Source organism: Haplochromis burtoni, unplaced genomic scaffold (genome assembly GCF_018398535.1).
Source record: "Haplochromis burtoni strain Fernald_Lab_line unplaced genomic scaffold, NCSU_Asbu1 Contig_1122, whole genome shotgun sequence".
In the NCBI taxonomy this organism is placed as follows: Eukaryota; Metazoa; Chordata; class Actinopteri; order Cichliformes; family Cichlidae; genus Haplochromis; species Haplochromis burtoni.
In genome coordinates, this window is record NW_024583483.1 from 20,061 (window position 1) to 31,138 (window position 11,078).

General features: G+C 42.3%; 1 protein-coding gene across 2 annotated transcripts in view; it reads left to right on the forward strand.

The window, feature by feature from the left end:
- The window catches only part of LOC102310556 (tumor necrosis factor alpha-induced protein 2), a 48,877-nt gene that overhangs the window by 16,785 nt on the left and 21,014 nt on the right, over positions 1 to 11,078 (forward strand). Inside the window, exons 5-9 of one of the 2 annotated variants that reach the window (XM_005951845.3) lie at positions 6,846 to 6,960; positions 7,166 to 7,288; positions 7,371 to 7,465; positions 8,090 to 8,182; positions 10,414 to 11,008. In XM_005951845.3, coding sequence (XP_005951907.1) covers positions 6,846 to 6,960; positions 7,166 to 7,288; positions 7,371 to 7,465; positions 8,090 to 8,182; positions 10,414 to 10,711 — 724 coding nt within the window. In that variant the 3' untranslated portion in view covers positions 10,712 to 11,008. Of the gene's footprint in view, positions 1 to 6,845; positions 6,961 to 7,165; positions 7,289 to 7,370; positions 7,466 to 8,089; positions 8,183 to 10,413; positions 11,009 to 11,078 lie in introns of those variants that run through there. The other variant, XM_005951843.3, reaches the window with a different exon arrangement.

Consider the following 11,078-nt stretch of genomic DNA (forward strand, 5'->3'; position numbering starts at 1 on the left):
ATTTTGAAAGATTTAAAATGGTTCTTTAAAGAACCACTCAAAAAAGGTTCTTCAAAATGTTTTTTTTAAAGAACCATTTGAAAGACCTTTTTAAAAATGGCGTCTTTACAGTAAGACCCTGACAAAAGTATTCTCTCCGTAAAGTATAACTCTGGTGTACTTGTAATCAGAATGATCCCAGCAATACGTCACACAGTAAGAACCTGGTCCGTGTTCTGAGGCACCTTGGAACCCACACAGGTGCTGAACTTTGTGAGGTCATCACAACACACAGCAGCTGCCATTAAGAGACAGTCACGCCTTTAAACGAGGTGCACAAGTTCTGGTCCTGTTCAATGGAGTAGTCAGAGTATCTGAGCCTGAGTTCAGATTTGTGTTTTAGGACTTTTTATGGTCTTTTTTTCCTCCTCCACAGAGCACAAAGTGCTTTACACAGAAAGGATCAGTTCATGTTACAGGCTGAAGAAACAATAAGAGACTTTAGCAGTTAGGTTAATTTTAGCTCATCAATAAAAAGCCAGAAGCTCTTAACTGACCAAACACTCAGTTTTATCTCACATCTATAAAGAATCCTTCCAGAAATTCCTGAATCCAGAACACCTTTTGGGTCATCCATCTCCTGTAGGGTGGTCACGCTAACAGAACCAGATACATTGTTTCATTTAATTTAGTTCAATTTTATATTTATATCACCAAATCACAACAGTTTCCTAAAGTTAAAAACTCAATAATAAATAATAAATAATAAAAAGAAAACAGAGAAAAACCCAACAATTATATGACCCTGCTTGAGCAAGCGCTTTTTGACAGTAGGAAGGAAAAACTCCCTGTTTGACAGGAAGAAACCTCCAGCAGAACCAAGCTCAGATACACAGCCATCTGCTGAAGATGGGACAAAAGACATGCTGTGGGAGAGAGCTAGAGATTAATAATACCTAATGATTAAATGCAGAGAGGTCAATTTTCACATAGAGAGTGGAGATGAAACACTCAGTGCATCACGTCCTGCTGCATGCTCAATCATCCAGGTAAGAAAATCCCAAAAGGTGGATTCTGTTCATCTGGATGTTTTCAGTGGGAGAAATGACCTTGTAAACAGTATATTTGTATAATGACTGAAACTAGCACAACTGGCTGTTAAGTCAATTTCTTGATCATTAATATGCAAATTGTCAAGACCCTTGATCAACAACCACTGATAAATGGCCATGAGTACCATTCACAGAGAGTTGGGGAATGGCTGAACTCACAGCATTGTAAGATGGTGAAAATGTACCCTTAGGCTGCCTCCTTGATTCAGAGATGGTCTTTCCCTTTTCACATAAATGGCCTCCCTGACTTCCCGCTCCCTCCTTGTCCAGGATGTGTACATCCTCATTATTGAAAGAGTGTCCAGTGGCCTGTAGGTGTGAATAGACTGCTTAGTCCTGGCCTGATGAGCTCTTCTGTGTTGCGCCATCTGCTTTACCTCTTTAGGTTGTTTGGTTTCCCCGATGTATAAATCATGGCAATCCTCCTGCTACTTGGTGGCCCAACACATTCACATTCACCAGGGAGATGCAAAGTGGCAGGTTAGCCTTCTTAAACTGTGAAATTTCCATCAGTAATGGGGGGCATTTAAAAGTTGATGTGAACCGTAAACCTACACACACTGTTCAGAATTTATGGTCTTACTCTCATCATTCACTGGAGCACAAACTGGGTTCATCGGGACGCTACAACACAGAGCGAACACCATCCTGACAGGCAGAGCAGCCAGGAGTTTGTATCAGGAGTATCGGAATAGTTGAGACTCTTAGCACCGCGTCTCTTTGGCTTTCAAACCGCAAAACAGGCTGCGCCAAAAATTGGTCAAAACAGAAACAAAGCTATATAGTGTATGCTGTTAAGTAGCAGGAGGATTGCCATGATGTATACATCGGGGAAACCAAACAACCTCTGACTATCAAAAGGGCCTGGAAGCCTGTATTTAACTGCAGACTCAAGTGCAGAACCAAACGCAGAGACAACAGAGTAACTTTTGTACAAACTTCTACATCTACAATCGTAGAGTTAAAAAAAATCCTAAACATCAACTCCATTAGCAATAACCCAATCATCCTTAATGGACGTCCTCTGGAGGAAGTACACTCTTTCAACTAACTGGGCGGCATCATCGACCAGCAACGTGGAACCGATGCAGATGTCAAGGCAAGGCTCAGCAACGCAAGAGTCGCCTTCATCCAGCTCAAGAACATCTGGCCTTCCAGAGAGCTGACCGAGACTACCAAGATCCAGAGATGGGCAGTAACGCGTTACTTGTAATGCGTTACTGTAATCTGATTACTTTTTCAAGTAACGAGTAAAGTAAGGGATTACCATTGCAAAAACGGTAATTAGATTACCGTTACTTTCCCGTAGGAATGCTGCGTTACTGCGTTACTAAAACCGTGATTTTTTTGCCAGAATGTCTCATGACAGTGACGTAAGCGAGTGCGACGTTCGTGACAACAGCTGTCTGCAGATCAACAATGGATCATATATCAAGTCCGGGAGAGAGTATGAGCATGCAACGTTTAAAGCTTGGAAGTACTGACCTTACTTTGAGTTTGATTCCATAAAAAGTGACAAAAACATTAGCGTCCATTGTGGGTGGGAAGAAAACTTCTTTTTACACCGAAAAAAACCCTATACAAGCTCTGAGTGCGCAACGACGTAATGGGAAATTCACAGAGAAACTCGCGGATTCTTCCACTGACCGCTGTGCCACACCTGCACCAGAGCACACCTCCGCCTACCCCACTCCTGCTTTACAGGTGAAAATAGAGCAACAGGACTGCTAGTCTTTGATTTTATTTATTTTCTGCTGTGTTTTACTTGCATCTATTTGAAAGACTGAGTGTAAACACAAAAACTATTTTATTTTATGTGCTGGAATGTGCAGAAAATAGGTTTAAATGTTAAACTAATTTCTTCAAGTCAGAGAATGTTGCATATAATTTAATTTTTGCTTGATGCATAAAGTTAAAAGATTAAAATTGGCATTGACAGATCGATCACTTTTATCAACCTCTTTCAGTTTCAAACGGTTCAAGATTCTCTTTATTTAGTCCACAAGCAATTACATCAATACACCAAGTCCAGAAACACACCATGTGAAAGTAAAACTAGCCTGACAACCGCTCCTGCGCACATGTGCAAAAAAACCATTGGGAGGGAGTGAAGAGGGGAGGTTGCTAGACAGGAAGAACATATGCGTTATCTCTATGCTATCCTGTTCATGATAGTTACTATATCTATTTCCCATACTTTATTACTTACATATATGTATATATATATAATACATAATAATAATACTATACATACAACGCTATATATAGTCTAGTATTATCATTGAGACTGTGAATGGCAGAATAGTTAGCAGCAAGCAGGTGAATTCTGTACATTAATATGAATAGACATCTGACTATTTTACAGGATAGACAATATAAACATATTTAAAATTAAAGGAATTGAAATGTACATTGTGCCTTGGTTTAGTGTCTGGAAGAGTCCTGACTCAGTCAATTATAGATGATGTGCGAGGGCGGGTGTGTGTGTTTAGGGCACGGATGGCTAGGTTGTAAATCATGTTTTTAAAAAGTAACTAAGTAACTAAGTAATTAATTACTTTTGAAAATAAGTAATCAGTAAAGTAACGGGATTACTTTTTTGGGGAAGTAATTAGCAATTAGTTACTGATTACTTTTTTCAAGTAACTTGACCAACACTGCCAAAATCCGACTGTTCAACATGAAGTCAGTCCAGCTGTATGCGGCTGAAACTTGTAAGACAAACAAACCTCAAACAGAGAAATCCAGACATTCCAGAACAGCTGTCTCAGAAGGATTCTCCACATTCGCTGGCCAGACACTATCAGTAACATAACCTATGTTGAACCTGTCAACTCCCAGTAGAGGAAGAATCAGGAAGAAAAAGAAGAACGGACAGGGAAATCTGCGCTTTCACAGATAGCACTTTATCAATAAAGAAGTGTAGGAAGTTTTCACAAATTTCCTGAGAGGACTCGACACCAACAGTCTGTGGAGCATGAAGGACCCTGTCAATAGTCTTAAATAAGACATGAGGCTTACGACAATTTGACTGAATAATAGCAGCAAAATGTTTCCTCTTAGCATCTTGTACAGTCTTCTGATAGGAATTCCAGTAGTTTTGTAATATTTGGTATGACACCTGAAGTAGATCCTTCTTCCATTTACTTTCAGTTCTCCTACACTTTCTTCTGGCAGCACAGAGTGTCTTCATTCAGCCAGGGTTCAGATTTGGCTTTAACTTGCCTAAGTTTAAAAGGGGCCACCGAATCTAAAACAGTTTGGCAGACTGAGTAAAATCATGTACTCAGCTCTTCTGTATCATTACATATGGAGTCAGGAAGGCTGCAGTTCTGATTAAAAACAATAGAGAACTGACCAGCAGAGGAAGGGTTAAAAATACGACAGCACCTAGCAACAACAGAAGGAGGATTAACTTTGGTACAAGGAAGGGAAACCTCAAACAAGACAGGCTTATGATCCGGCCATACAATATCACAAACCTCTAAGTTAGAGATGGGTAGATTGTGAGTTAAAACAAGATCCAACGTGTGCCCATATTTTTGGGTAGGCACAGACAAAGGTTGCACAAGATCAAAAGAGTCAATAAGATTTAAAAAGTCCTTTGCCATTGGCTTGCCAGGGCAGCACACGTGAATGTTTAAGTCCCCAGTAATAAGGACATGATCATATTTTGGCATAATTTCAGCCAACAGATCAGAAAAGTCATTTAAGAAGTCCTTATTGTATTTTGGGGGTCTGTAACCCACAGCACAGAGCACTGTGTGACAGCGACCTAGCTCAAACACACTCAGTTCAAAGCTACTAGGTGATGTTGATAAGGACAGCCTTTAAAGGACATCCTTAAAATAAAAGTTTTATTACTCAGCGATCTAGTGTTCATCAATCCAAATCTGGTGGAGGTCAGCGTGTTCTTGGCTGACTGCGAGACCCAACACAGCGGCCGCAGGTTCTGTAGGTTTGCACCGCGCCGACGAAGATGAGGGAAAATCTTTCGCAGCTGGGACATCTGATCCGAGCCAACAACGGGCACCAGCCAGGCATCGATGGGCTCCAGAGAGCATGGAGAAAAGACATGGCGAGGCACAGATCCACGTTCGTTCCAAGGAGCGTCTGAAACGCTTTCGCTGTGAGGCTGGGGCCAGGGTCCGACAAAGGTTAGCTGGTATCCCAGATAGGATACCGCGCGCCGCACGCCGCACGAGGCCGCTTTGTAAGGCGCTCATATCGCCAGTGGCGAGACCCGTGTTGTAGGTGTCCTGGCGTTCACATCAGTTTTCTCTGATGGACTCTCCATCCACAAATGCACATTGGCCAAGAGTTGGGAATGTCTACTAATGTCCTTAGACTCATCAAGTTGCAATGCAAACCTCCCACTGAAGCGTATCTTCTCCAAAACCACACTTTTGATGTCTGCAGACATGTCATCAATACGTCTGGCAATTGTGTTATCTGAGAGCAGGACTTTTTCGGGGGCTATTTCTTTAACTGCATCAGGTCCGAGCATCTCATTCACAATGGCTTTGCAGGCAGGTAGTGTATTAATGTCTCTACTACGGTGTTGTTTTTTGGATTTGGCTATAAGTTCAGCGACTAAGTGGCTAGCTTTGAGAGCTCTTTCAGACACCTTTGTGTTTTTTCTCAGTAAAGTTGTTTCTCAGCGTGTTCAAGCAGGCAAACAAAATAGTCTCTGTTCTTGTTTTGAAGTGAGGGATGTTTTGTGTGGAAATGGCGTTTGAGCTTGCTTGGGACCATGGCACTGTTTGAGAGCTTTTCTCCACACACCAAACATAACGGAGTCGGTGCAGTCGGATCTCCAGTGAAAGCAAATCCGAATGAAAGATAACTTTCGCTGTATTGCCTTGAGCTCACCGTTTTTGCTTTCTTTTGACTAGCGCTCGTAACGGGCTCTTCTGGATTAGAATTTATCAAAAAGGAAAGTTTGAAGCAAACTTTCAAACTTTCCTTTCCTTTTCCTAGTTTTAAGACTATAGTCTTAAAAGTAGAGATAGTGCCTGTCTCCTAAATACAAACTGGAAGCTGGTTCCACAGAAGAGGGCCTGAAAACTGAAGGCTCTGCCTCCTATTCTACTTTTAAATACTCTAGTAACAAAAAGTAAGCCCGTAGTTTGAAGTACAGCAGGGGGTGCCACAACAGATCATTTGCCTCCTATCCAAGAATACTCCTCTGTCACACCATCCCTCTGCATGTCCTCCTTCAATACATCCTCCTCTGAAGTCTTGCTCTTTTCCTTCTGCCTGGTAACTGTATCTTCAGCCTCCACGCTCCCTCCTCTCCACATGCTCAATGCAGCTCATTTAGGATCCTGTCTATACTGCTCTCTGAAAATCTTCACCTCTGTCTCCTGTCTTTTTGTCAGTGCTACTGTCTCCAAAGCATACATCACATAAACACTCAGATATGGTCATTATGTTTGTAGCCTCTGCCACAGCCGCCTCTGTTAGGTGGCTGGTTTCTGGAACCTGTCTAAGGACTGGGACAGGGCTTTCCTGTAGTGCAGAGTTGGTGTGGAGCCAACTGGTCAATTTTGTTAGTGTGTGTACACTCGTTATTTATAGACACCAGGTCTATGAATAACGAGTGTAGAGGAACTTTGTAGACTCTCCATAGGCTCCTGTTGTTAGTCTTTTTCTTTTGTTCATTCTTCTGTTATTCACATTAGTATTTGTGTACTTTAGCAATGCCAGAGTTGACGAGTGGTGTAATCTTGAATGTCTGTTGTTTCATTGCAGTGAAATCCTGGAACATACGGAGCTGGATGGACAGATAAAGGTGCCCTGTCTGGGTTCTCTGCTGCCGCAAGATGAGCTGAAGCTGCTGGAGGAACAGTACCTGACCCACAAAGAGGTAAAGAGCAGCAGGAACTGATGCTGCTGTCGGGTCAACTCAGTTCTGTCCCCCCATGTTAAAACTGTTGAGGGTGGCTTCTCGCTTCGGCCTGATGGTCGGTTTTCTGCTGGGGTGATTACATAGAGAACCCCGACTCTATGATAACTCAATAGCGTCTGATTATAATTTGTAGAACAAATGTGAAGTGAAACGTTTTCTTTAGGAAAAGGTGAAGCTGTGGCTGAACACTGCCCTGAAGAAGGAACAAGAGAACTGGCTGAGTGGAAGGACACCCGAAATCATCGATGGTTATTACTTCAGTTGTCTGGCTGTAGACGTCATACAGGTGAGGCTCAGGTGAGACCCATTGTGCAGGTGAGGCTCGGTCTGTGTTAAGTTGATTAGTGTTGTGATGTTTGTGTTTTCAGGTGATGACCGGTTCCCTGTCTGAGTTCAGCTGTGCCATCAAAGACAAGAGAAAAGCTCAGAGGCTCACAGTTCAGCTTGAGAACTTCATGTACAGGTACAGTCGTACTATGTGGTTCGCTAATCTTGAACTTACTTTTTATGTTACGGCATCATTCCTCCCATGCTCACTGAACATTTACTACAAATATATAACTTAATGCTGTCAGCATTAATCTCGTTAACATGAAGTTAACGCCATAACGGCATTAACATGACAAATCTCCGTTAGCGAGTTAACGCGGATCGCCCCGTGCGAGGGCTGCATGGCGTCAATGTGTTAACGTTGTTACCTTGTTAACGCATTAGCACCGTGCAGCCCCCTGCACGGGGCGATCCATGTTAACTTGCTAATGGAGACGCAACGCAACAATAATGTGGTTATGGCGTTAATGTCATTTTAACGAGATTAACACTGACAGCACTAATATAACTATATTGTAACGTTTTCCACTTTAAATAAAAATGGTAGAGCTCAGCAATAAATTGTTCCACAAACTTATTTAAATAAAATTCTTCATAAAGCCTTCACTGCTTGTTCACATTTTCCATATTAAAATTGATCTTCAGTCAATATTTGAAGTCTGTTTTTGACCTGAAAATAATGCAGACATGTAAATGACGTCTGATTGACACCCAGATGTGTAACAAATGTGTGTGTGTGTGTGTGTGTGTGTTTCAGCTATGTGAAGTGTGTGGAGGAGTTTGTGAAGGGAAACCATGGTAATGTCCGCTCGGTGATCAAAGCTCAGCTGGTCTGCGAGCAGCAGCTCAGGTGAGGTCACCTGTTCAGTTCTCAGACACCTGAGAGTCTTTGAAAGTCTTCCAAACAGAGTGGACTAGATCACATGACCTGTCTAAGGACCAAGGATAGAGTAGGATTAGATCTACCTAACTTTCAGCACTACTTCTTAGCCAACAGGCTTCAATTTATCTCAGGATGGCTAAAACATACATCAAGCGACATGAATGCTTTAAAAGCATCCACATCAGCTCTCTGACAGCATGGGGGGAGTTTCTAAAATTGACACAGTCTTCATTAATCCCATGCAAATGTGGCACCCCGGTGAGGGAATGGCCACATTAATATTATTTTGTGTAAAACACTTCTGTTATGGGACATTTTTCATTACTATATGTACTCATTTTCAGTTACTTTAAAAGAATAGAAACACATGTAAAAGGGAGTCATTTTATGTTAGAAAGCAGTAAGGGCGGAACGTTGGTGGCTGCTCTAGGGTTTCGGGGTGCAGTAAGTGGAGCCCACCTTCTGCTCCTTTCTCAGACACGTTCTAGAGGAAAACAGAGATGCATTGTGTCTTCCTTACTCCACTCTTCACCTGCTTTTACAGGTTGGTAAATGGTGTTTGTACTGAAAAAGTTGTTTATTGTTACCACAGTTACCCATGTTAATGTGAATGAGAGAATTTAAGGCGGTCCGCCTGAGTTACTTACAGTGTTGTGCAAGTTACTTTGAAAAAGTAATTAATTATAGTTACTAGTTACTTCTTCAAAAAAGTAACTGAGTTAGTAATTGAGTTACAATATTCTAAAAGTAATTAATTACATGAAAAGTAACTATTGCGTTACTTTAAAAAAAAAAGTTTAACCCCCTGGGTCCAGGGTATAATTGGCCATTTTTAACTACTTTTGATTTTCCCTCCACATTTTACCTTTAAAAACTATTTACTTTGCCTTGTGTTAATTCCAGTTCTTTTGATTCTTAGGGCCAAGAAAACACGGCTCAAAAGTGGTCTTTTACTTTAAAAAATTATCTTTATTTACATTTTCTGGAATATGGAGACCTGAGCACACAGCACACAGCCCCAGGTCTGAAGCACAAACGGAAGCCTAGTTATTTATTTACTTGCTCTCATGTCACACCACACTTTAAGTTTCGATCAAACAGCCTAGTTGGTTTCACTTTCACTTCATTTTAGCTGCAAAAGCACGCTCTGCAACAGCATGCAGTTTCCTGACAGCACTTTTTGGCACAGAGTGTACTCAGAGTTAGGCCTTTCTCATATGAAGCAATATAATCAGCATATAAACATTTGATATGATAAATTTAACGTCAACACTTGTTTGGTATCATCCTTTTCAGCACAACGTCCCATGTCTGAATTTACAGTCATGTTTTCATTTTGACACACTGTATTAACACAATTGATCTATAATCAGACAAAAAACATAAAATCATAGTAGAAAAAGTTATTTTTTACTGTAACAACCACAAACATGTTGTCATGAAATGCTGTGTGGCAGGCAGGAGTAGGACCCAAGATGCAGGCGCTCAGACGCGAGGGATGAACTCAAAAAACTCAGCTTTATTTGCTGACAGGGGAAAAGCATACAAAACTAAACTGGGAAAATATAAACTTACACTTGACAGAGAGGCACACGAGGAAACACATAGCTTGAGGCAGTGGTTCCCACACACACAAACACATCCTCCAACCACACATACCCATATTTTGCTCCATTGCGGTTTATTTCACACCTCAAACATTTAGTAAACAATTAAGCAAATACAAGTAATCTGCAATAAGTTACAGGTAGTAATAAAATAAACTACTAACTCTTTTAGGCTATGTCAGCACCTACACGGGTATTTTTGAAAATACAGCTGTTTCGTCCACATGTAAACGGCATTTCAAATCACCGAAAACTGAGATTTTTTAAACTCCTTTTTTGCGTTTACACGCGGACAAGGAATACAGAGTTCGCCAATCAACGTCAAAGGTATAAGCCTTTTTTCACGTCACGCTGTGCGCCACGTTATTGTTTACATGAGGTGAATTGCAGAATGGGCGATAGAGACAAAATACTGTTACTATTAATCTGGCTATCTTCAGGTTTTACACGCTTAAATATACACACGCAGTTACTGTCCCTCCATTTACAAAGGCAGAGGCGTCACAGTGTGATTATTTTACGTGTAGTTGTTTTTTTTTCATGTGTAATAATAGTCAACATTGCTATCAATACATTTTTCAAATGGAACAGAAAACAAAAGCAGTGCACAGTAAACACCGGAGCCCAAGAAAACAGCCCAAACACAGTTCAGTTCAGGCAGCCGACCGTGCAGACGGCAATGGCGGCGGCGGCGTGGAAACAGATCAGGGGGCTGGCTGTGCGGACAGCGGCAGCGACGAAGGAGGCTTGGAGGCTGGACCAGACGAGGATGAAGGTTCGGAGGCTGGACCAGACGAGGATGAAGGCTCGGAGGCTGGACCAGATGAGGATGAAGCTGCTGATGGCTGGACCAGATGAGGAGGAAGCTGCTGATGGCTGGACCAGATGAGGATGAAGCTGTTGATGGCTGGGCGGGCCCCTCAGACCCTCCAGTGGAGACAGAGTGCTGGCCGGGCCCTCCGGAACCCCCAGCGGAGACGAGGAAGTGCTGGCCAGGCTCTCCCGAGCTTCCAGCAGGAGCAGATGCAGAGCCAGAGGGTGTGGGGACCCCTGGCTGAACATTAGGCTGACTAGGTGGGTGAGTGTGTGGCTGACCAGGGAACTGAATTGCTACAAGGGACTGAACTGAAGTCTGAAGTGGCACAGGGGACTGAACTGAAGTCGACTCAGCTAATGGTTCATATAGGGGTTTTTTTGTGTGTGTGTGTGTGTGTGCGGGGGTCTGACCTGCTACGAGAGACTGAACCGCTACAGGG